Below are 27,334 nucleotides of genomic sequence, written 5' to 3'. Positions count from 1 at the left end.
TTTGCAGTGACAGTGACAGGCAGCTGCACCAAATTATGTGCTGACTAATCGTTGTTTGGTTGTTGATGCGAGGACCTGGAGGGAACTGGATGAGCCAGCAGAATAAGACTGCAATAGGCTACAGCAGAGGTCGGCATTGGGACCTCCGACAAGCGTGATGATGGCGGCTCACAACCAAAACAATAAGTGGATATACTGTTGTTCAGTTCACAGTTTACTCACGGTGCAACAATAGTTGGCTATTTAATCCCAGGTTCTGGACTCACTAATGTCTGAGAGACTGGCAGCAGCATGTGTCCTTGAGTTGCGGTGAATAATACACGACACAAGTTTGGTTCAAAGGTCGTAACGACTGAGAGAACTAACTTCAATCACGTGTCGATCGCTGATCCGATCGAAGTCAAATGGCTGTGTCTGAGCTCTGGAGATGGGCTGGTGAGGCTTCATGAAACAGTGTCCTCATTTTCAGGGCTCAGTAGACGGAGCAGGTATCATAGACCAGCAGCCATAAGGAAACCAGCCTGTTTGGATTATGTGTCCATTGGTGATAGTGATAGTGGCATTTGCAGAACCCACAAGAAGGCCCTGCTCTGTAATCTAGGGCACGGCTTCTTAACCTTTTTGATCTCAGGGCCAATCTCTCCCAGAACAAATGGCCCCAGGGCCCATTCTATAGAACTGATTCATTACTCTTGATTTCATTTGTGATCAACAATATTTAATCTACACGTTAACAAACCAAAACCCAGGTGCAGGTCATGTTCATCGAATTTACTAAAAAAAAAAAAAAATGCACTTGATGCAAACTGTTGAGACAATTGGATTCATTTCTGAATAAAAGAAATATAATAAAACCATGTCTAAATATCATGAAATAAAAATCTGTTTATTTCAACTCCAAAGAAGATATAAATGAAGTGTAAATGAAAGTATCGCCATAAAATGTTTTCAAACCTGCTTCACTGTTGGAGGCGGCATCACTTTATCATTTTTTCAGGAACTTCTCCGTAGTTCTTAACTGTCACAGATTTGCAGCTGACAAGTCAATTCGGTGACACACTACTGCCACCATACGTGGCTAATGTATTAAAACTGAGTGTCTAGTGGACCTCATGGCCCAAAGGTGTAAAACAAAAAAACTTGGAGCAGCCCTCTAGGAGGCGCTTGGGGCCCGACCATGGACCCCGGCCCTGTGGTTAAGAATCACTGATTTAGGGCACCTAAGGAAGGGGCATCCTGAAGCTTCACACTGTAGATGCCCCCATGAGAAGGTGATAGAAAGAAAACCTTTCTAGGAGCAGGAGTATATTTACATCACATGAGCACAAAAACTCAGCAAGTTTAGGGAGTCGTATTTTTGACACACTGAATGAAAACATCGCTGCAAGATGGCAGACATCGACATGAATCCTGGTCCCACAACATTAAAAAAAACGAAAAACCTGAGCCAAGACACAAAATAAACCTCTGAAGCATTTTATTAAAACCACAAGGGAACATAAATATAAAATATATGTATTTATATATGTACAAATGATGGCAGCAACACATTGAAGCACAGTAGGTTCTTTTTCAACCAGCAGTCGTACAGAAAGAAGCTCCCAATTCAAGAGAGATGTGTTTAGGATTCCAGATGAAGCTAATTTATCAAGCAAAAGGTTAGTACCGTTTCTATGACCTTATGACACACCCACATAAAAATCCCATTAAAATTAATATCTGGCCACAAGACAGCAGCAGATGTACTTGAGATTCTAACATATGAAAGACCCTATACGGTTTTTCCAGGCTCCAACAGTCGCGTGCAGATTATTGAGGCATTACCACGAGAAAAAGGTTACGATGAAAACAACACATCCTTTCTGAGTTCAGTTAAATATGAGCTGAGCCAGAAGACCGGAATCCATTTTTGTTCATCGAGATGAGGTGTCCTACTGAGAAGAGAGCGGACAGAGAGGTAGCATCTCCGCTCTGACCCAGGAATGTCAGAGCTGAAAATGCTGGTGACAAGGAAGCTGGACACTCCCAGATGGATGAATGATTCTCCGTCTCTTCAGATACTGCATGGGATCATGAGTTGAGGCATCAAACAGCTAAGATAAGCAGCTAATTCACACGGCTCTACCGTTTCGTCTCACCAGAGTAACCTAAACTATTTTTTCAAGTTTCCAAAGGTCTCCAATGACACACAGTAATACTGCCCCGAAGACAATACGGCGGGGAAGCCAGGGAGGCCGGCGTTTAAGGTACCAAATTTCAACCCGCACATCATATGGCAAATCACCGATCTGTCATGTTGCTTTAAATTTTGGCTCTCAAGACAACAGCGGTTTTAATTCCTCATTTCAGCTCAGCAAAAGATTGTGCGTATCCAGGATTATATAAAGTCAAGACGAGCACCGACACTGGTTCTTTACCATGCAGACCAAAAAACAGTTATTTTAACATTCCTTAAGATTCCGGCTGTGTGCCACTGACCTTTCACTCTTCCATCGCCTCCTGTTTTTTTTTCTCCTCCTTCCCTGCTACATCCACTCTTCCCAAGCTGGTCCCCTTCAACCACTGACTTCGAGTTCAACTCTACACCAACAAATCTAAAGAGAAAGGTTCCTCCATCACGCTCAACGTTGGAACCAGTGGATCAGGAGTTGACGTCCCAACATGCATACTTTAAAAACACCAGTGTTTCTGAGTGTGTTGGGTGGCGACTGGAATGTGATCAACATGACTTCTGAGCACGAAGCAGAAAGGGAGCGCGCCAGCCTCAACAAGTGTAGTCACTGACACACGACGGACCTCTCCTTCACGCCGCAGGAGTGTGATGGACTGAAGTCAAAGGAAGGCAACAGATTTGTCCTGGATATGCAACAGCGTCTGAGCAGAGATGGCAGAAACACATGTTCACTTAATGGACGGCCACACGGGCTGCGTGGACATGGCCTAAGCACTTGAAGACACAATCCAGTCTGGAGAAGATGCTAATTAAGGCTTGAGGACTTCAAGTCTGTCGTCACCTCTAAACTCTGTTACTTATTTACATATATTAGGGACATTGACTTAAGCAGCTAGCATTATTAGAACCGTTAATCCACATTTAGTTGACACAATCCTCCATTCCTTTCTTGACTCTCCCAGTCCTAGCTGGAGAAGCCACCGGGCGGCTCAGGGGATGAAGATGAAGGGCTGTCGTCCTGGTCATCTGAGGGCAGCTGCACCCGCTGCTCGTCCATCCTCTTGGCCTGGACTCTCTGGATTAGACTGAAGAAGTCTTCATCAGGCACTGTGGGGGCGTGAGGGCCCGACTCTGGAGGGGAGCACCGCTGGTCGTCGATTCTAGAAGACTGAAAACACAAAGGTCTGCGTGTTAGAGCAGCGGAAGCCTGATAAAAACGTGCTGCGTTGGTGAGTAACCTTCACAACTGGGGTCTGGGTCAAGACCGAACCAGAGTGAAGAAGTCTAGAAAGTCTTGTTGAATTTGACTGGCTGATTTTTAAGGTATGTATATATGTTATGTATTCCAGAAAAACTTCAACTTTTCAATTATTCATATACAATAATTGTTCATATGACAATTATATACAACCAAAGGTGTATGATGGCAGGTCGCACATGGTTTTACACAACAATGAGGCTCTCATCAATAAATGGCAGTCAAGATGGCAGTTTGTTTGTGGTCGATGGTCAATAAAGAAGGAATAGTACACTTGAATTTGCCCGCTCTTGTAGCGTCTACTAGGGATGGGCGATAACTTATCGTATACGATGTACCGCCAAACACAATCTCCACAATGACAATTCTGCATCTCACGATAAATTCGATAAACATGCGGCTCACTCATTACATTGGACTTACACACGTGAACATGACGAGACCGCGACGGCGCGCCGCACCCTCCTGTGTTTGACAGCCGACAACGGCGTGCGACAGGAGAGTGTGGTGGACTTTGTCTCTCAATCATAGTTTTTAACTTATTGTTAATACAGGGAACCTTTGAGGATTACATTGGTCGACTCTCAGTCTCTGGATCCGTGTCTATTTTATTATATGGAGTGATCCTCATAGGTTCTCTGACGTGGTCGTCTGCCTTGGTTCACATCAACACATGCAGGTCTCCCGCTGCGGGGATGCCTCTGCGAAACACCGCGGTGAAAATAGTTGGGTAATGGACCATCTACAAATATTAAAGCGGTCAAATTATTCGTGAAATCAAACATTTTAGGAGAGAGAATTGTGAAAAAATACAGAAAGTGTATAATGATTTCAAGAAAAGAATATGACAAAATGATCATTTATTCACATTATTACTAATATTTTTTCAACAGCATGTAGGAAATGTGTCCAGACAGGTCCATAGTTAAAGTAGTAAAGTTCAGAGACATGAAACACAGCAGACAGACGGCCAAATAAGTGTTATCATAAAACAAGAGAGACTGTAGTGTGTCCAACACATGGAATAGAATGAAAATGTATTCATCGTGATAATTATTGCTACTGCCAAAACTACAACACTTATCGCGATAACTTTTTTTGTCATATCGCCATTCCTACTGTCTACCATGAGAAACTGAAACGATAAGGTCATGTGATTGAGAAGTAGCAAAGGTCAACACCAAATAATTTAGGGATTTAAGTGCCTGTTAAAATGATACTGAACCTGTACTGAACACATCCGTACGTGTCTGTTTGCACTCCATGAAATGAAATATTTAAAACAAGGAAAGTGTGAGTTCTATGTGTTGTACAATGCAGCTCTGTTGTCCTTACATTGCCTGGTCTCTAAAATGTTTTGCATTCGATGCCCAGCTGCAACATACGACGTACAATGCTTTTGGGTTCAAACTGACTAACAATATCAAGGAGTTTGTGCACTTTGGCCACACATTATATACTCACTTTAATCACAATAAGACAGCTGAGTGACCAAAACAATACACTCAAACACTAACGCGGCTGCACCAAGTGCAGGCTTTTAGTTAGGGGGGCGTCTGCAAAACATGAATGAAAAAAAAGGACACCCGATTCTTCACCGTAGCTTGGCCGCTATATACCGGTGTAATCTGGCGGCCAACTATGGTGGAGAATCGGTCGCCCCTAGCTAAAAGCCTGAGCAAGTGGGAAAGGCTGCTGTTGTTTTTTTTAAACATGTCTTTCTAAAGACGCACAAGATCGGCAAGTTTGGAAAGTTAGGAGAGAGGCTTCTGTTCGTGCCATATTTTTGGAGAAACCTTCTGAGGACAAATTCTGACCGTGAGTAAGTCACCCATTGCTTTAGCTAACGAATTCCTTTCAGACAAGACAGCAGGTACTGGGGTGGCCTAGATAAAGACCAGATCTGTCACAGTGTAGGACATTAAAAAGCATGAGCGTCCTCATTTAAACAGCTGGCGTGTCTTCACAGAAAAACCACTGAATACAGGCTGAAATGGCAACATCAAATAAATGTGTTTTCATTAGGTTTGCACACAAGTCTGCTGGCATGAACCCTCACACACTGACCGGTGCTCTGACCAATTCATTCTGACCAATCAATTGCATTTATGGCTTCCACTCCAAACTAGATCTGGCTCCCTCAGGTAAAAAAACAAGGAGGACGTAGAGGCAGGACCATCCATCATTCATGGATTTAGGCAAAAGGTAACCTTGTGGAGGTCGATCAGTGCGGACGGTTTGCTCTCGGCCGGTCCATAGGACACAGGGAAGGACATTGGAACATGTGTAATGATGTCGACGTTTGTGTTGGAGACCAGTGAGGTGAAGATGCCAATGATACAGCTGGTGGCAGTAGAGCAGCTAAAACAATTTCAAGTGCCAAAGGGCAAAACTGGCTGACATGTGGTGTGTGTGGTGAATAACTGGCAATGTGTTTGCCCCCGTCTGTACTTCTTCTTCTTCTGTGCTTCTACTTCTTTCTCCTTTTTAAAAATGTCCGCAGTTTTTCACAGCTTAATGCCAGAAACTGAGAATACATTGATCTTGTAACCAGACGGACAAGGGTTAGGGGCGAGGGTTTGAGGCCCAACGTTCCCTCCTAGTGCTGAGGAGTGGTGACAGCAGTAGGCCTTGTCGATTAACCGAAAATTTACAATTACCGAAATTTACCACCGTAACCATGTCAGTAAATTTGGTATGTCAATATAAAAGAAAATAAAAGTCCTTCGTGTCTATTCTGACTGTGTATTCAGCTTGGTAACGTGCGTTCCCCTTTAATCCCGGTTACATCGTGTGAGGTCACATGTGGTCACACCCATCCAGTAAGACTGGAAACACACGCTGAAGGAATGGCGAATCAACACAATCCATTCACTCCGCTCATAATGCGAGGACTGTGCTAAACGTCACTTTTGCACTCAAAGCCTTCACAGCGGAGCTGCAACATGTTGCCGCTGATCGACAGCTGCAGCCAGACTGACACACCGCTTCTGTTTGCATCTCTCGACGGCATCACAAATACGTCCAGGATCTTGCTCAACAGAGCAACCACTCAAAAGACGCTCAACACATGCAGCAATTTCAGAACCAGATCAAACAATAACTTAGGCAATGTACACCACAAACACATACAAGGACACACATAGATGATGCTAATCGCAGTTAGCTGTGCAATGCTAACTTAGCCGGAACTGTGTCCTTCCTCTGTGGTTGTAGATGCTGGTTTAACACAATCGATCAAGGGTTGTCCTGGGGTGCAGTACTTTGGAAATTAGTTGGATGTTGGTTTAATCCAGGCCCTTATCACTTCGTGCGTCCTGCATCTGTGAGGTCAGGTCTATCTTTATGACGGCGGCTTGCAATCACTGACACAATTTATCCCCAAACTTTTACGGCAAGAAGTTATTCATGCACATCGCAATATAACTCCGAAAGGATAGTGTCCAGTGCTCTTACACCTAGTTCTGGCACAGCTTTGTGTCTGTATGAAGAGTAAATAATAGCCTTTATAAGTAACAATCATAATAACCAATTCAATCTTGGGATAATGTATTAACTGAAACCAAGGTTGAACCACAATGTTGATTTTTTTTTCCAAAATGGCTCACCAATATGTACAATACTGAGTGGGGGATATGGATTGTCCAATTTGTTGTGACCTTGATTTGCGGTCATGTCACCCTAACACACTGTGTTTTCGGTGGATGTCCTTTTGAGGTGGGTGGCCGGGAGTAAACACTTGAGCTCTATATGTTTCGGTAGTACAGGAAAAACCTTGAGTATCTGTAATCTCACCTGGCACTTGATGAGCATGTTGAAGAAGTCATCGCTGGGTTCTTGGTGATCTGCCTCACCCACCAGGTGACCAAGGTTATTGTGAGTTATCCTCAGTCCAGGAAGGTTCCCAACGTTGACCCGCTGGTCATCCAGGCGCCGGCTCTGGGAGCTGGCAATCAAGTCGAAAAGCTCTTCGGTCTGAGGGGACGTAGTGAAGGAGGGATCTGGCGAAAAAAAAAAAAGAAGAAATCTTATCGTAGGCTCAGATTTGGTCAACTGATTCTCCAGCCAAGCTTCACCCACCGATCATGTCGTTCAGGGACGGCACAGAGTTGGCTCCCTCTGCTCCGTTGTCCCCGTTCTGTGGATCGTCAAGATGGCAGCGCTGGTCATCCATGCGGCTGCGTTGAAACTTGCTGAGGAGGTCGAAGAAACAGTCTTCATCGGAGGGGTCGCGACCCAACTTCTAAAAACAAAAATCATACGTGGTTGAAAATCCCATCCATAGACATTTACAATTACATGAGAAAAAGTTTTTTGATCCAAAAAAAAAAAAAGAAATCAGATATGAAACCAGAGTTTCAGTATTTTACACGGAATTGAATGTCCAGATAGAGCGCATCATGGGATTTGGTATCCTCAAATCACCATTATCAAAGCTCTCCTATAGATTAGATGAGACATCCTTCATCCGTCGCACAACGGGGAAATTCGACAAATGGTGTTTTAAAAGGATCGGTGAGGATCAGTGCTTCAATATAAATAAAGTTAATTGATTCAAACATCAGTTCAACAGCTAATAAAAAGAGCCTTAAGTCCAACAGCCAGTATTTGTTCTGAGAAAACAGAGCAGCAGGGATGTTGACTCACAGTTCATCAAATGTTTTCACCATCTAAACACACTCAGCTCTGTAGTGCAGATGTGGAATTTATGATGTTTGACCAGAGCTTCTGACAGATTCTGGCAATCAGGCGATAAATGCCAGTAAAACCCATAGAATGGGAAAACCACGCTATGACTGCAAAGCGGATTTGAAAAATGATTCCTCTGTGAGCCAATCACCTTTCTCAATAATTATTTGCTCGTATCACAACAAGAAGTAGAGTTTGATGGAGTTCAACAACTGCTTAGAATTCAATTGCACTTTTTTCATTTTGTCTGACAGAAAGGATTCACCAACGTTGTAATGGTTCTGTCCACAGAAAAAGCAGCTCGAACAAGACACTGGTTACAGCCGTCTTCAGTGTGGGTCAAACATAAATGGAAATTCATGATATTTTGAAATAATATTTCTTGGGTTGCTGTAGTAAATGAAATAACTAATAAATTATCAAATTAAATCTATCAATAAAAATGCCCAAACATTTAGGATTCACCAAATTCAACTCAACTATAGAACATGAGCTAACACCATTTTAATACAATTCCCCTTGTTAACTCTGATTCCCCGCAGCATTTTGCACTGGATCATAAAGATCGGATGAGCAAGAGTAGGTTTGAAATTCTCTCGCGTTGTCGCTGGTCACAATCTGGAGCCCAGTAACTGCATGCATCGCAGACCATCAGAGTCGTTTATTGCTGCAGCCAAAACCATGATCATGATGAAAATGTGATTTATTGTGCTGTGCTGTATATTTCAATCTTTCATCCAACACGCTTCTTCTGCCACAAGATTTAATGTTGATATGTATCATCTCTACTTGAAACACTGACCTGCCTGTGTCACATTCTCCAGTTTTTCAGCCAACCAAACATCTCATGCTCTAATGGGCCACGCAAAGTGACTTTGTGGAACACAATCGGACCTCTGGTTCAATGATTAGCTCCTTTGTCAAAAAAAAAAAAAAAAAGAGTACTGTACAGAGTAGACTCTCCAGACTTAACTAAATTAAAACCTCAAGCAGAACTTGTGCATGCGAAGGTTTCAACATGTGATCCAGAATATGGAACCACGACATTGGTTTAGTGGAGAAATTTCACAGGGTGACAGGGGTTAATAGACAGTTCCCAACCGTTTGGTCACAATGTTTAGTAATTCGCAGCTCAACCCAGAATTGTCACTTCACCCTCTTCATATAGCAATGAGCTGAAAAAGAAGCTATGGGGTCACCGTCTGCTGAAGATGGGCGACCACAGGGAAACCCCAGCAGCAGATAGAGAGGGTAGTTTCCCCCTCTGGATCAGTAACGCCTCGTGGTTTTGAAATAAACGTGTGTTCTTCTAAGGCCCCGCTTGATACGAGCTACAGTCAAAGTGTTCTCATAGACACCTCATAGTTGCCTTCTTTCAACAAGGATGACTAGCTATCAGGAGACAACTGGTCAGATCCAGGAGCAGCCAGAAGAAAGTGGCAGCAAACAGGAAGACTTTAGTTTGTAAACTGCCTCCAACAGCTTGATGAAACCAGAGAGTTCATAGCGATCATGGCCCAATATCGAGTGCAAATCACAGCTTCAAGATTTAGAGTGGAAAGAGTTGACCGGCCAAAGGGCCAAGGCACAGAATCAAACCCTAAACTGTTATTGAAGTCATTCAAATGTGTGGCCTTGTGTTCACAAATATGGGGTAAATTTGAACCCCATTACCATGGTTACCCAACCACTCATCCACTGTTTGAAATACATGAAATACACTGTTTGAAATACACGCTTGCTTTCGTTTTGCTTCACACGGCAGAACTCACAGAAACATTATCAAATGCTTATAGACCAAAAAATGTCTTTTGAAAAACAGTGCAAACGAAAAAAAATGATGCTGTTTGACATCAGCTTGGTGTCAACTTTAAATCTTAGTCAAATGTAAAGTAGCTGAAGACTAACTTTGGTGCACGAAGCTGCCAAACAGACAACTCAAAATGGATTCGGCATAATAAGTTGTTGACCAACTCTGTGCAGCGAACAGCTGAGCCACAAGCAAACATGTGCCTGAAAAAGGAAGTAAAATGGATGCAAGGCACCAAGTCTGAATTAAAGGTCTTACCAGAGGCTCTCCTTTATCCTGTCATTTTTGCTTTCTGTCCACATTCTTGTCTTGCACCTCCTTCTCCCTGAATTTCACCCTCCGTTATAGAGCCTCTCTCACTGGGTTCTTCAGCTGAACACGGCCCCCTCCCTCTAAAGCTCTCTCTCCTCCCTCTCCCTCTCTCCCTCACCCTCTCGCTCTCCCGCAAGCCATTTCTGTCCCATTCACCCACTGTGGGAAAACAACTCATTATGAGGAGATGGGGGGGTTGACCTGAGGGAAGGGAGGGATGTGGGCTTCTGTGATCAAGGTCACATTATCGGCAGAAAGGGGGGACAATGGGGGAGGGATGGGTGCAGAGCGAGGAGCGAATTGCACGCCAGCATTGATGAAAAGTGACAAGAACCTAAATAGTTTTTCGACGCCGCATCAATAATCCATTTGCCTTGACGTTAGAAATGATGCGCACGCGGTGAATTGACTGCGACTTCAAGGAGAACCTGTCCTTGGATTTAGCGTGAATCTATCCTCCTGAAAAATGGTCTAATTAATCAAATAGGCCACAGAGGCGCGACGAGGGAGAGGGGAATCGTGGCGAGCGAGGGAGAGACGGAGCGAATAAAAGACTAATTGAATGCTTCCTAGATTACATCACCAGGATGCTTTCCAGTTTCTTATCTTCCCTAAAGGACAAGGAAAACACCAGTGAAGAAAAGAGCCAACTCTGTCCCAACTTCTATCACATTATAAGGTCACATCTTAGTGGAAGGGTCATCACATCCTTTTGGCTTCCCGAGACTGATGGGTGACACTTGTGTCCTTAGGCAAGACACCAGACCTTATTCCCCTCCTCGTGCTGTCACATGACATGTGCTGTAATTATCTTAATTTGGGGTTTCACACAGCATCACCACATCATAGCATCATTTTGAATGCCGTGGCATCGCCCATTCAACACGTCCCATAAAGCTCTCAACAGACAATGGTATCAGTTATGTAGGTGTCAATCATATAGGTGATAAACACTTTTGACATTGAGACGCCAGTTAAGGGAGATGGTGTAGATGTCACGCAGTTTCAGGCAGGATTTTGTGGTGGAGCCGTACCCTCAAAAAAAAATAAAAAGAACAAAAAAAACATCAAATCGAGAAGCAATCTGACAGAGAAAGAAGGAAGCCGTGGTGACAGTAATGACACCAGTTTCTGATCATGAGAAGTAAATCTGACTCTAATCTACAGTCACCCTCACCCGGTCAGTCTCTTCATATGTGCGCCAGATATGCTTCAGTTCCATGAGCAACAGACCTATTCCTGTCATTTAGTTATAATGTTTTTCTCCCAGGATCATGTCTGCCTAAATGATGCGTTGTCCTTTTGTTCTGATGTTTCTACTTTGTTTCACCACATTTGACTCAATGGGATTTCTTTCAAAAAAGACAATTTTTCTGAAGGCTTGGCAAAGCACCACGATCATTTAACATGTAGTGGAAACCTGATGCCATTTTTTTTATTTCATTTGCATTTATTTATTTTGCTCTATTTATCAAATTCCTATTGCGTCCTATCAGTCAGAAACAAATTCCTTCTATGCTGTCAACATAAAGCTGCTTCTGATGAAGATATGTTGTGGATTCACGCTTCAAAAGTTTCAATCCATTTCAAGAGCTGCTGCCTCTGTGCATCAATTTTGCTTTTAAATTAAACTCAAAGTCAGGGAGTCATTTCACAAATAGTTTGAACGAAAATGTACTTCAGTGTGCTCTGTTGCTTTTTCAAACTCATTAATCTTAATATCAAGGTATATTTAGGATGTCCTTTAAAAGGTATAACTATAAGTGGTGAAAGACTTCGATTTGAAGGCTGACTTCTGGAGAGAAGAAATGGACTGGGAAATCTGTTTCTAAATATTTCCTTCGGTCTGCACCGATAGAGGAATTACAAAAATGACTAAATAGATTTTTTAATATTTTTAAACCTGTCAGGTTAAAACACTTTAAAGCAACATGTCCAGATATACAGTCCACACCATTTTGGTTGGGATTCAGCAAAGCTTTTCTAAATATTAGTTTTATCTCAGAGGCTGCCACCTCACAGAAGGGATGAAATATACAGAGTAGAAGTTGTTTGCAGCTATAGAAAGGTTTTACACATCAGTTCAGATTTAAGGCACACATGCAAGCACCCTCAGGCTTCATTCAAAAACAAATCTGAGCCTGGTAGAGACACTATCTCAGCTCTAATTACCTGCGTCTACTCTTTAAATTTGTTAATTGTCTTCAATCAATCAATGGAAACGCAATAATGAGCAAAATGAAGGATGCCATTTCTCTGATTTCCTCCCTTTACCCTCACAACACCGGCCTGATTATCACCAGACCACAACATAAGATATATTGGGGCCCAGCAGCTGCACATTAAGAGTCTCATTAATTCACAATCTAGTTCACAGGAAATTGAAAAGTGCTGACACTGACTGTTGAGACACCCTTTCCCAGCCTGGATGACTTGTTACATCACATGGCACCATCCCGGGGGAAATCAAGGAAATGTTCCAAATTCTATGTTTCTAATTTCTCTGATGTTCTCTTTAAAGTAGAAGCCCTGAAGGCCACGCAGACGCTGCAAGAACATGAAACGCAATAGTGTCTCATGTCGTTCATAACTCTGGGATTCTCAGAAGGCGTGTGATTAGACATTACATTAGAGAACATATATCAGTGTAAGTAAACTACGGATTCATATGTGTATTAGCAGCATATTACTCAGTAATTAACCATAACACAGAAGTGATAAGCGTCTTGTATTTTATGCGAGAATTGTCACCAAAAGTTCTAAACCAGACCTTGACAAAGTATTTTTGGTTTTTTTCTATTTACTGGTTCAACTGTCAATATAAGACTAAAATCTCTCTTTTTTTTGTCTTTAGTATCTTTTGTTCCTCAAAATACATCGAAAGACAATTGAAAATATATTTTCAAAATAAATGGCACTTTTGATCTTTTTAAGATGTTTGGTCCAGAGTCCAATTTGGTTTATAGTGAAATAAAATGCATCTAAAATGAAAGATTTTTTTATTGGTTTCAAGTTGTATTTACTCTTCTAACTAACTCTTCTGTTTAGGTATTTCCTTGTTCGTAGTGTATAGCGACTTTTTTCCAACATGGTTTGTCGTCATCGCCATCTTTCCTCTGGCATGGGCCCTCACAACAGTCACAGTTTATACTGTGGCCCTACAGGAGATTTATTTGCCCAGCCATGCCCTAAACCCAGTCTAATATGTGAGCAAAAAAATTAACAAAGTCTAGGTTACGACTGTGCCAAGAATCCTTTCCTATTTCAAGAATACTGCTCAGTAGTGTTTATGTTTCTCCCAGTAACTATAATGCAGAGTAACTTGCAAAGTCAGAGCAGCTTCATCCTGCACCGTCTTCTGAGACAGGCCGCACTCATGTCGACAGACCCAACTTAAAGGCTCTCAGGTTGATATAACAACATTAACACATTCCGTGGTGTTACCTCATTTGACAGATTTGACAGTCATTTGTGAGTGGGAATGTTGTTTTCTTGTGGGATCAATGAGTGGGCCTTGTGGGAGAGCTGTCGTGGTGGAAAAGTGCTTTATAAATGATGCTGATTGATTGTTAACAGCACAACTCAGAAGTGCTCAGCTACTCCAATACTGCTTCACTACTTTCTTACGTGAAACAACTGGAAGTGATCTTTAAAACAAATAAAATCCTAAAGAAAAAAATTCAAGGGTACTTACAGAAACAGGAGGCGGTACTTGCACCGTGATGTCATCAGTGTCCACCGGAGAGTCCAGCCACGGCCTTTCGTCTGATGACTGGCTGTCTGGATAACCTTTCCTTTTTCCAGGGTGACTCTTTGACCTCCGTGGAAATCCCTCAATGTCTTGGCTGTCACCATTCTGCGTTCACAAAAACATGAGTAACTAAGAACTGTTGGGGGAGAAAAATGCCAGTGGTTAGTGCTGACTCGTCACCTTTTCTGCGTATTTCCACAGTTCAACGCTGTCCATACTGTTCCTCTTGGTGAATTTCGGTCTTGCTCCTAAAATAAGATAACATTTTATATATAGACAAAATGCAGAGAATGTATCCCCACTACATTTTTTTGGCTTGCGATGTGCCATAAACTATGCCAGGGGTCAGCAACTTGTGGCTCGTGAACAGTTTAGGCAAGGTGGAAATAGGCAGCCACCCACAGTGGTAATTCATCTTCCGATCCAGAAGGGCAGTTTGTCAGGCTTGTAGCCTCCAGCGGGTCACACCAGGAGCATTGGTGCTGCTGGGATTTCACTCGGTAAAAGGAACAATAAACCTAAAATGTTATTTGGCCGGCAGAAAACATGCCTCAAACTTGCTTCGAGTGTGAACGTCTGCTGGCTTTCCATCCTTTCACTGACCATTGTTGAGGTTTCAGAGTAAAATGGAAACTGATCTATATGTTATTTTTGATGTAGTTTACTTTATTCCACAATTCTTTTAGTGTTCAAGGGATTCTTGCAATGTTTCTTAATTATTAAATGAACCCAAGTACTTTCAGTTTTTGCAGCAACTATAATTAAAAAAAAGCTTCTGTGGAGTTCATATGCTGTGTTATGCTTTGTGGCTCCGGACGGTTTATCTTTGGCAGCAATGGGAATAAAATGGCTCTTTTTAAATGTATAGGCCGCAGACCCCTGGTCTATACTGTCAGAGGTGAGAATTTCCTTGAAATTATCCGATTGAGTCATAAGGTAGTAAAAACATAAGGTAGTTGGTTCAGTCTTTCATGCATGACTGATCGGAAGGAAACATACGTAGCGCCATGCAAAGACAAACCAACTTGAAATGAGACATGGAGAAACCCCAGATTCTGTTCTAATGAATTTAAGCTTTTGAATTAAGCACTCTTTGGAGAGAAACTGCTATGCAATGGAATGTTTTTATCAGAGCAGCTTGAACCTTCAGAAGCTTCTTATATTGTGGCCAACTATGATTAATGAGAGCAGATACAAATTAAGGCCTAATGAGCGAGCATTAATGAGAGGTTTGTGGTGAAATTCCATTAGCATTCATCATTGCTCAGCATCCGCAGTAAATTGAAGATCCTCTTAACCAGGCTGAATGCGTGTGGGTGTTGGAGAGCACTCCACTGCCGAACGGCTTCAGGCATTTTACCCGGGTTTGACAGAGTTATTCCAGCAATAATTTATAGTGCATTACCTTGCATCTCGAACTCTGAACTGGACGGTGAGAGATCACTGTCGTTGACCCCCAACGCCTCCATCAGCTGCTCTACGTTCATTCTGGCGGTCAGTTCGCCATTCCTGTCTCCAATCTGAACAAAAATGAGGGATGAAAAAAAAAAAATCACCATCAAATGATATTTGCTTTGCTAGCATTGCCTCACCTCTTTTGAGATCTCCAGGTGTTTCCGAGCATAGTGCAGAGCTTGTTTGTGATTCCCCAATGACACGTATGCATTCCCCAGACTCCAGCAGGCGCGGCCCTCTCCAACCCTGATAAATTCATGTGACACAAATCTTTTATCTTGGTTCAGAGAACATGGGATCTAAAAGTGTAAACGCCTTGTGAACCTGTCAGTGAGATCCTGGGCGATGTGCAGGTGTTTCAGGTGGTAGTCTATAGCTTTTTCATACTGCTGCAGCAGTGTGTAGGTGTTTCCAAGGCTGTAACAAGCCTGAGCCTCCATCACCTGGTCCCTCAGTTGTCTGGATAGATGCAAAGTTTTCCTGCACAACAAAAGATGAGCTGCTTTGTGAACAATGTTTTCAAACTCTAAAAATTCAGGGTACAAGGTTTTATTGTTTACATACAAACTGTACAATAAGAAACCTTTTAGATATGAGGAATATCATGTTCCTGTCAAAATATATTTTAAAGATAAGATAAAATATAGACATACACAAGAGTTATTGTGAGGGCTATCATTGTAAACAATCTAGGTACCAGGTAAAAGGGGTAAAGGAAAACAACCAATGAGGTTCATCTGTGTGATAAAGAAGTGGAAGTTCAGGTGGAGGACGCTGATTTGTTGACAACCCCGATGGGAAGATTTAATGGCCAATAGTTGAAACAGTGGTTCGTACCACAATTACAGGAGGGTACGACACCTTTGGGGGAATGAAGAAAAAATAAGCAGGAAAAGCATGGTGAATACTCGGAGAGGATCGTCCAAGGGTCGCCACCTGTCTGTTGAGTGGTGGATTCACCCCAAATGTGGCGTGTAAATGAAGCAACCCGTATTAAAACATTACAAAACATGATTTGTTCCCAGTTTGCGAGGTGTCCTGAAGGCAGCTGTCAGCTGTGTCTCACACTGCAGGGTTGCTTGACTACTCTGAGCATGAACTAAGCACCTCCAACTGATAAAAATGGCGGGTGTTTTTTTTTTCTTTTCATGTAGTGGTTCATTTATAAAGGAATCAGAATATAAATACCCATGTTTCAGTGCTTCTTTTCACATACTAATTTTGTGTTAACAATGAAGAATGTAGAGAAAAGAGGACACCTCTGAAAATATTAGTCCTGGAATGAACAAGTGAATAATTGTATGAATATTTATTTTAATCCCACAGCAAACATACGCCAACAACATGATCTGAGGGATCAAAAACGAGCAGAGAGATGAACAGGTCTTGTCATTTCTCTGCTCGTTTTTTGTATTTTCTTTTCCCAGACAGGTTTATGTGTCCCTTAATAAAGTCAGTTTTGATTTCCAGAATCCTGTGTGTTGCGAGTGTAGGTTGTTGGATACAGTAATAGCAGATAAATCAGTTAACCATGTTGTTATTCTTCCTTGGCCATTTTTTTATGACTTCAGCAGGTTTCCGAACAAGTAACTCTCAGTCAATCAATACTCCTCATTGTTTGCTTCCGTTAATGTGCCAGTGGGCATGAAATGCCTCCTGTGGGATTTTGTAGATCACCACACTACCCTCTTTGAACTTAACCCACAGCTTTGCAGAGAAGAGAACGTGTGCCTCAGTCAATTCCAGGAGGTTATTTGTCATTGCCACTTGCTTCTTTGGGTCATCATGAACCTTTTGTGGGCAATGGAAAGTCATTCTGGTCTGATCATTGACGGTGATGTTTCTGGCCAGCCATGCTGCCTCGAGAACCTTGAACATCACTTCTTGTTGGAATTTTACAAAAACGGGACATGGTCTGGCAACCTCCATGGCACTGAGGATATCATCATGTTCTTGGCTCTTACTTTGGCGTCCAAGAGGACAATTCTCTCCTCCTAACCCCCTGTTTAGCTCATGTGGCAGTGTTTTATTAGCACAAGTTTTATCAAACATACTATGTTCTCCCTCATTAGAGTTGCTATTTTATTTTAGATAATTATATATATAAAATTCTAAAAGACTTGTAATGCACACACATGCACTGAATGCGGCAAAAAATACCCGGTTAAAAAAGTAATGGGTTAAAAATTCGGCGAGCATATTTGCAGTTCCCTTTTCTGCCACTAGATGTCAGCGGCGTCGTTCAACTCACCTGTAGTACTCAGTAGCGGCGTTGAACTGGCCCAGAAATATCAGAGCGTTGCCAAGGTTACTGTAGGCTCGCCTCTCTGCTGCTTTATCCCCAAATTCTTTCGCGATGGATAATCGCTGTGGATAAGAGAACAAAAGGATCAACGCATTTGAGATAAGAAACTGTGTTTATACTCCCAACACACTTTTACATTCAGTTTTAGTGAATAGACCAGAACCAAACCGCTTACACGTTTCCCCCCAGCAGTTCACAGAATAAGTCTAATGAACAATGAACAAAAGCATGAACAATACACCATTTACCTCATGATCTCTTTCCAGATTAAGCGATCAAATCTGCACTCATGCATTCTCACTTTGAATGCTAGATTTCTACCAGAATGAAAGCTTTTGTAAGACTCCAGATGCAAATAAAATATCAAAACACTGACTTGAAGGGTTTGTTCTGTCATTCAGTTGGAATCAGTTATTTTTATTCTTTCCAGCTACTGAAAATCGATTCAAATGAAACAGTCTCACCTGACGATGGAACTTGATTGCCTCCACAAAGTTTCCCAGAAGGTAGTGAGTGTTGCCGAGGTTCCCATAAGCTCTTCCCTGAGCGGCTCGATCTCCAAGTTCTTTGACCAGACACAAGTTCATCCTGCAGGCCATAATGCAGACGCATTTTATAACGCGCACGTCATGCGTATTTGAGGGTCCGCTGTGTCAGCAGGTCATGTCAAGATTAGTTTTCAAATGTGCCGCATGTTCATTAATAGACCATAATCCGCAACTACGATGAAGGTTATGCATTCCCCAGTCCAGAAACCAAGCTACAGATGCAGGGCCAAGTGCACAACAGAAGAACAGACAGACAAGCCAAAGCGGGTAGAAGTAATAAATTCATGTTACCGAGGAATTTATGGAAAAAAAAGACCCACACAAAAGAAACATGGTTGAAAGCATTAAGATAACTCTGGACTTTGTTTGTTTGCTTGGTAGAGTCTCATACTTACTCGTAAAAACTGGTGGCTCTTTGGAGAGTCTCTCTGACCTCAGGGGCCAGGTCTCCGGGTTCTTGGGTGCAGCCCCACAATTGCTGTTTGCCTTTAGCATGACAAACATTCCCAATATTGTAAAGTGCTCTGGCCTCCCCAACCTGCAGTCAAACAATGAGATACAGACTGAGAATGAAATTTCACAGTGCAAAATTAAAAAGTGGTACTTTTGTCGGCTAAGGTTTCATTGAAATGATAACACAATCCTTTAGACAGAGGCTTGTTTTAGGCGAATCATAAGGCAGGAATGACTCAGGAGGTATTGAATTGTCTGAGAAGCATCTAAGAAGTAAGTGAGAGCAGCACAGGATATGTGTGAAGACAGTGAGTCAGTGGTGAGGGGAAGAGCAGCAGTGGCGGAGAGATTCAAGGTGAAAGTAGGATTACATCAAGGATCAGCTCTTGAATGGTGATGGACAGACTGACAGATGGGCTATGGGGGTCCTCATGGACAATGGTGTTTGCTGATGACTGAGTAATCTGCAGTGAGAGTAAGAAAGTTCCATGTGAAAACCCACCTTGTCACCTTGCTCTTGAGATATATCCAGGTGTCTCTGGCAGCAGACAATTGCTTCATCAAAGCGACCCAAAATCTTTAAAGTATTTCCAAGATTCCCGCTGGCTTTTCCTTCCCCAATCCTGTCGCCTATTGTCCTGAAAGTAAAGTCGAATAATTAGAGTTCAGTCGAACTAAACCCCAGTCACACCACAGTGACATGATTTAATTAGTCAGATTTTCCACAGTAGGTTTTAATTGGCTGCTTCCTTCTTAAGATCAGGTCCCAGAAGTCCCGGTGAGAAGTAATGTAACAAGGTAAATCTCCCAAGGTCTTTAATCGCGTCCCTGCTGGAACACCAGCTGCACGCACCACGGGGGACGGGACTCTCAATGGCTCATCTATGAGAACTATCCAGCTGCTAGTTGTCAACTGTTAGTGTAGGAAAGTCCCTTCCAGTGATAAATGGAGCTGACATAGTCAGCTTTTTAATCTCACGTCTAAACCACAAACTGACCATGCTGTGGTTATATCTCATATCTAGTTTCATAAAAGGTTTCAATTGGGGGAAACATGAATGTTTCCATACATTCTATGCAACTCTGTAAAGAAATTGAACACAAGTGGGAGAAAATAACACAAGACCATGACACTGAAGTGTGTTTGATCTCCTACCCTCAAGTTAAAACATGGATATATTTGTTGTGGCCCACAGACAATATCTCACCTTGCCAATGTGAGGTCATGCTTGTGGTACTCCAGAGCTTTACCGTACTCCTTCAGATAGAAGTAAGCGTTTCCAAGCTGGCTGTAGATGGCACTCAGGGTCTTCAGGTCTTCTGTACCGACTTGCACAGCTGCCTCAAAAAACGCTGTCCCTCCTTTAAAGTCTCCAGCCTTGCAGAGCCGCTCACCTTCCAGTGCCAGCTCCAGACAAGAGGCCTCCATCCTGCACAACACAAAAGATACAGAAGCTTGTTGGTCATCAGTGACACACCTGCGTACAGTCCTGCTAACGTAGGCAGTGTCTTACTGCTGAAGTACAAACTGGATGAATCACCATGACAACAAGTTCTTTAGCCAAATGTTGCCTTAGCAACTGACTTCAGGATGCTGAGAAAAGGATGCTCTTTTGCTTGTTTTCACAAGCTAAAGTAAAGACACAAACCTTACAACCAGAGACTAGCCTAGCAAGGATGACTGAAACAAACTAGTACACTTACTGAGGCAACTCATTGAGTCATTGAGCACCAGGTGGAACAAAAATGTGACAACCAAGTGGCGGTGTAGAACGTTGTCGCGCTATGAAAGTTTAAATGCAGATCCAAAAAAAAAAACAACATTGTCCTGTCACATACACAATTGAAACTCATAATATACATAATTCAAGAGCACCACGTCATCTCTTCAAAGTGTGTAACAGCCATTCATGATGGTCTGCTCACCGACCAAGAAAGATCTCCCATCTAATCCAGGATGAATTTAAGTCCAGCCAATTTGATTGCAGCTCCAGATAAGGTGGAAGAAGGCAAAATTAAGTAAGGCTTATCCTTCAATCTAATCTGTTTTACACAAATAAAGTGCTTTTGTTTGTAGCATATGTTGCATCAGATACACTACTGACTGAAGGTGCATGAGTATAGTGGACAGATTTTTCTCAATCGGCATGTAAACAGTTGCATAATACTCCTTTAGAATTGCACAGCTTTTCAGGTGTGTACCTGTGCTTCTGCTTTTTCCGCATTTTGTCCACATAAACCCGAAGCTCCACGTGCAAGGGCTTCAGCATTGCTTGAGGTCTTGGTCCACGATGAACTACTCTACACAAGGCTCTTTCTGCACCAGTCAGAGGACACGATTTGGATGCCATTGCTTTAACAGCTACAAATTAAAATGCAATTCCCTTACATCGGCTAAAATACACCCCTAACTCAACAATGTGAAAAACACGTCTCTTTAGTTTATGTAATGACAAACTGCAGCCAAGATTCACATCTGCTTTCCAAAACCTCTGGAAGCTTCAAAAACTGAATAGTGAACCATAACCACAGGCCCAAGGGACGAGTGAAGTATTCCACGATGGAACAGGTCCAGTTGCATTTTGGAATTTTCAGTGAAAAAGGTTCCAAGTCTTCCAACAGTTCCTTATTAAACCAGTCCAATTGCAGGTCAAATTTTGATCAAACATGTCCTCTTGTTAAGGTCCTCTCATCTGTCCTCTGTTGTGGATGCCAGAGTCATTGTTCTGCTTTGAAGCTACAAATCATATGTGGAGGGAAATATTAAAAAAAAAGAAAAAAAATGACGCAGCTGGACAGCTAGAGACAGTCAAACAAATGCGGTACTCGAACGCCTGACCAATGTCCCAAGAGAAAAGGTGAAGACGGATGGACGGGAGAGGGAGATTCACTAATCCAGTGACCTACACCACCTCGGAAGAAACCACACAGGCCAATGAATGGCCTAGACTAATCCTTTTATCTGTTGACTCTGGCAGAAACGTTATTAAGTTACCAGCCACCGGAAGATCGAGGGGTGGAATGGAATATGTCTCTCATGCTAAACTACAAGAAATATCCTTCTTTTCATATCAACAGTGCAACATGAAAACCAAAAAGAAAAGTTGAACCTTCAAGGTCTCATGTCACAGCGAAATCACTCGCACTTGTTGATGTAGATTTTCATTCAGGATTTTCACCAGCACTGCAGCAGCATAGGTGTATCCTGTGCTGGGTTTTCTCACCCCCCACACTGAGAAATCCCAACTGTTTTGATCAACAAGAAAAGTGAGTCGTAATGTCAGTGTCTAAAGTAGACCATTGAAGAGGACCAAGAAGGATGCACAACGCGCTCCATCCACTCTTCCACCTCAACCTCTGACACATCCACCTCAGAGTCACCCCAACAAAAATCCTGGGGTTGGATGAGTATGCTGTGTTGGATGAGTATCCATGAAAATGAAAGTTAGAAAACCTTTTTTTGATGAGTAGGCATTTGTTAATTTCAGGCCACACTAATATAAATAACAAAATCAATAAGAGGCCAGAAATTCATTTGCACCTCTTTCAAGTAATTAAATCACCATTCTAAACAAAATTAAAGCCCAAGTCAAACAAGATGTTAAAAAAGACAAAAGAAATTGTATTTATTTACAGAGTATTAGCCATTGAAGTACAAACAATAGTTCACACAGGGCTTTTTTCACTAGCAGTCAAGCACAACAAGCACTTATAAATAGCCACAAGGCGTTACACTGCAGTTATACCAAGTGCGATGACTAAATACCTTCAGATATAGCTGACCACCTTTCAACGAAAGATGCCCTCAGGGCTGCATAAGTCCAAATATCAGTTTCTGAGAATTAATACCAGTTCTTGAAAGCTTTTCACCGGTCATCATGTGACATGATGAGCGATATAAAACCACCACCTGTTCAGTTTACAGAACATGCAAACACTCCTTTGTTGACCGACAACAGTGACTAGGCCTATTTTCCTGTCGCATATCTTCTGGCAGCGTAATGGGTGTTCAATTTAGAATTTCCATTCAACAATGGTGATCATGAGACTGTCTGACAAGGCCAAGCTGGTGGTCACTAATCTCACTCTCTGTGCTCTAACATTGGCTACTGTTGCCATCTATAGGCCAGTGACGTTGAACAAGTGAAGGTGGATTGAAGAATCATTTAGAAAGGAGCTAGATAAAAGGTCAGCTGCAGTAGAAAACACAACAACAATGCTGACTGGCTCTTGAAACTGCAAGGTCATTTACTCGACATTAAATGAGATTGACTCTGGCTGCGGCTAAAGTCTTGATAGCTGCAACTGATGCTGTGCCAGCTGGTAGGCAAAGTCCAGGCGAATGTGCACACACAAAAGACACAAAAGAGCAGGAAGCAAACAAATTGAATTCTAAAAATCAGGCGAGTCAGGATCAAACTGTCATAAAGCACATTGCAAAGTTTTTTAAAAAATGAAAGCAGAGGAAATGTCTGAGGTCTATTGTTGGATGCATAATAGACATCTTAAACCAGACAGTCACGTAGTGAAAATATCTTTGTGGGGCTGTAAGCACTGCAGAACATAAGCAGAGCAGAAAAAAAACTTAACATGGTTTAGTCGCAGTAACACAATTTCATGATGTTGTCTGAAAACCATCTGCTTGTTTATTTTTGGGTCAGAGGACAGGATGTTTTTAGCTGCAGTCATAGCATGCCTGTGCTAAGGGGGTAAATCAATAAAGAATGATCAAATAACGCTATAAAAAATGTTCCGGTATGATCATAAGAGGCATGCCTGCAGACAATCTAAGATATAATAAATGGACAATGCCTGGAAGAGCTGCTATATAGAAAGATATATATGAGACTGACAACAAAAACACACTGTGTCCAGATGGTGTTGAATCCTGTAAATCACAGGGGCACAGAAGCCTCCCTTCAGGGAAAAGGAGAAGTCAGCCAGATGCCTGAGGACGCTGTTTAGTCCAAGACGCCAATATGCACAAAATGTGCATGATCAAGAAAGACGGTCACAGGGACAGTGCACACAACAGCATGATTTGTACGACTCGCACTAAGAAAATGGTTTGCAAATTTGCTTTGGGGAAAAGCAAAGAGGCAGTAATACAATTTAACTCCAAGACGGAGTTTTCCAAAGTGACTTTCATTTTTGTCATCTCTGTGGTCGGCCTAAGAATGAATATTTGTGGTATGGTTTACCCCCCTCTCCTGAGTCCCATTATAATGAGTCTGTTTGAGAAACATTCAATCCTATAATAGCTTGCCTGTGGTCTTCCAGAGAAGGTCTCAGTGCCACCATCATAGCAAAGTATGGAAGGTAGCTGGCTGTCTTTCAAAAAAACAAAAATTGGTGGAACCGGACGGGGGAAAGAAAAATCTGAGTTGATGGAATCTACCATGTTATGATTTTTCAGATTGATATACTGTTTCGCAGATGCTCCTCTTGTGTATGGAACATGGTTCTTTCCGTCTACAGATACCGCAATGTCCAGGTAGTGGGTTAATAAGTCCACATTGAATGAGGAACATATGAAGCCATGATGCTGCCGTAAACGTGGACCTGAACATGGTCATTATGTGATATATTTGGGTTATTTGGACACTATATTGTGGCCAAACCACGACAAACCAAAAAAAAAACAAAAACAAATATCATATAGTGTACAACAGAGCAGGCTACTAACAAGTGCAGAACCGTAATATGTAAACGCATGTGTTTGCTTATGCACCTGGCAGTAGTTTATATTATGGTGCTACACTTCATCGGCAGCATGCTTGAGCCAAAATGACACAAAATAAAGCAAACAAATGTGGGAACGCTAGAACATGTACTCTTCCAGAACAAACACTTTCGCGTTCTTAGTCATTAGCAATAGCAAAACAATGCCCTACGAATGAACCTATGTATTAAGATGCATGAGCTTGAGATTCAACTGAGAAAACATTTTTCAACTGTGGTATTCATTCGTCAATATTCAGCATTTCATACTACGGTGCCCATGAGTCTTGGCTCGAGATGAAATCCAGCCATAATTACAGAGTTGCAGAGCCAGTTGTCAAGGAAACTAAAAGGAAACTATCAAGGAATATTATTCTTCCTGCAGCGTGGACAGTTTGAGTTAAAACCGACATTTTCATTAAAGATTTTCCCTTAAAGTGCTGTTTTATCGTTCCTATTATTACTATACATAAAGCAAAGCATGGATAATCAATTTTATTAAAGCATTACCAAAAACATATGGAGAGGCCAGAGAAGCCAATGTTTGTACAAGTAGGAGGTCTGAAATTAAAGCATTTTCATTTGATAAATAATATTACACATTTTTTTCTGTCATTTGTTGGCTCTTGAAACCAAAAGCAAACAAATTAATGACTGCAGCGAACAGCCTCACACAACAAAAGAACAATTGTGTTTACTGACGATAACACCAGGGATAATGATATCCCTTTGTGTATTTCTTGGAGGCCACAGACAGAAAATGTGACATGGTACACGCACTTACTTGCGCACGCACACACACTGTCCACAACCCACATTGCAGAAAGGTCATGTATTGACTCTAGATGTTTGTCAAACAGTGCTGTGGGTACAATGGGGCATATGATCATAACCAGCCATTTGACTCACTCCATGTATTTAGCTTGTGTGTGTCAGTTCACAAATCAACAACTACCGAGATTTCCAACAGGAACCACAACACAGGCACTGCGCTTCAAGCAGAGAGGTGGGTTTAACTGAAGAAAAATAGATCACTTCAAGTTTGTTTGATACACTATAAAGACAAACTAAAAAAAGTAATCATTTCATTAGGTTTGTCCTTCAGAACATTTCCACCAAAATTGAATATCACCATCTGAAAAAATGTGTCGCCTGACGTTGACAAGGAAGTGTCAAAACACGTGCTTCACATTACTTTTTCCACATAATGACAAAATATTTCTGTCATTATAGAGCCACGTGTGATCAATAAAAAAAAAATAACCACACATCACACATCATACGCAGACTTTCAGGTTAGACTACGCAGGGAAAATCCCAGCAATGGGGGAGTTTTCAGCTTTCTTGTCACAAATAAGACTCCAGTGTCAGCGCTCCATCACTGTCAGTCGAGTAGGAGTGCGCCATTTAAGGTAGAATCTTAAAGAACTGTACAGTATATAACCATATAAATATGTCCATTTAAACTTAAATGTCCATGAAGACAGATCAGTTAATAATGTCTACATCTCAGCATTGGTCAGCACCAGCTTATCTATGAATGAGACTTCAGTGTAAGATGAAACACGGAAAACATTGAAATACAGCAAAGACATGATCACTGAAAACAAGCAAACAACAAAGCAGAGTTGTCAAACCCAACCAGGCAGAGCGAAACTGAAACACACACACATAACAAACTCTGTATAATGAAGGGTGCATACAGAATATACACTTAGAAAACAAAGCGAGAATGTGATCTCAATATTTCTTTCCGTTATTGGTGGCTTATTGTTCATTTTGGGGCTGATTTAGCACTGACTTCACAGCACTTGTGAAACTGGAATTTATCTATGAAGCGCAAACATACATCTGCTTCCCATTCTTTCATTGAATTGCTTTTTATCTTAGTTCGTCTAATGCTGGGGAAAATGGAATCTTGCTGGGTCATAACATTGACTTATTTGGAGGACACAAACTGACTTTTCTGAAACACACAAACATGCTCAAGGGGCCAAATTCGGCCCCCGGACATTGAGTTGACTTCTGCTTGGCCAGCATTGAATATGAATTATATGATGACGTATCGTCCCTCATCTTTATCAACTTCAACACGTCATGTCTGGTAAGTGACGTTCAACAATGTCCATTTACCAGCACACACTTGTCAAATGTCCGTAGGCAAAGAGAATTATGGGGTGACAACATGAATAGGTCTTCAGTATTTTGTCCTTATTTTGTCAATAATCGCCCTTAACCATGACATGTATCTGTACAGTGTTTTGACGTACGGATGGTGGAAGTTCAGGTGCATCAGACGGAAGGCAAACGGGGTGACCACCTTTCACACCGACGTAAATTCAAACTACAGGAGTCACTTTGACACGTCTGTATCACATATTAAAGTGCATTTTCAGAGGGAAGTTTCCGCCTCCGCTGACCCTGGAACAGAATCGAAGTTCCCACTGGGTCTTCACTAAATGGTTGAGTTGCCACTGCTTTTACACAAAAAAGGCGTCTATTATCCTCCCACATATCGCTCGAGCCCCACATCGTCAGTGGTTTTCTCACTCCGTCCTCGGGCTGATATAGCGAGGTTGTCATGCCCAGACTCTTCTTACCTTGAATGTAGCCGCTTGCTAGCCACATCCTGGTCCACACCGTTAGCACCCGCCTGAGCCATGAGGCTAACGCACCCCCTCTTTCAGCGACGACACCCTGAATGCGATTCTTACTCCTGAAAAGCACGTCTCTCTTCTCTCTCGCTTCAGTCGGTCGTCTTGACAGACCAGCACTGAGTCCAGTCCACTCCCGCTCCCCCCCTCGGTGTCAGAAATGGCAAGAGCTGAAGCATTTGGGCGAATAAACCATGAAAACACT

The 27,334-nt window shown here is 42.1% G+C and overlaps 1 protein-coding gene across 3 annotated transcripts; it reads right to left on the bottom strand.

Moving 5' to 3' along the window:
* Positions 1–1,382: 1,382 nt before the first annotated feature.
* gpsm1b (G protein signaling modulator 1b) lies at positions 1,383–27,334 on the bottom strand. 3 transcript variants are annotated; one of them, XM_053850210.1, is made up of 15 exons: positions 20,957–21,026; positions 20,459–20,537; positions 19,963–20,184; positions 19,257–19,392; positions 18,697–18,839; positions 18,218–18,341; positions 17,700–17,815; positions 15,773–15,928; positions 15,586–15,694; positions 15,399–15,513; positions 14,174–14,241; positions 13,937–14,098; positions 7,512–7,674; positions 7,227–7,432; positions 1,385–3,341 (listed from the first exon to the last, which is right to left on the bottom strand). In XM_053850210.1, the coding sequence occupies exons 3-15, from the start codon at positions 20,181–20,183 to the stop codon at positions 3,138–3,140; spliced, it is 1,923 nt and encodes a 640-aa protein (XP_053706185.1). In that variant the 5' UTR covers position 20,184; positions 20,459–20,537; positions 20,957–21,026; the 3' UTR covers positions 1,385–3,137. The 3 variants fall into 3 exon arrangements, with proteins under 3 accessions (XP_053706169.1, XP_053706185.1, XP_053706178.1); XM_053850194.1 differs by lacking the exon at positions 20,459–20,537 and having other exon boundaries at positions 1,383–3,341; positions 20,957–21,617; XM_053850203.1 differs by lacking the exons at positions 20,459–20,537; positions 20,957–21,026 and adding an exon at positions 27,076–27,334.

This window comes from Synchiropus splendidus, chromosome 1, assembly GCF_027744825.2.
Source record: "Synchiropus splendidus isolate RoL2022-P1 chromosome 1, RoL_Sspl_1.0, whole genome shotgun sequence".
Classification (NCBI taxonomy): domain Eukaryota; kingdom Metazoa; phylum Chordata; class Actinopteri; order Syngnathiformes; family Callionymidae; genus Synchiropus; species Synchiropus splendidus.
This window is presented reverse-complemented; position numbering and strand designations above follow the sequence as displayed.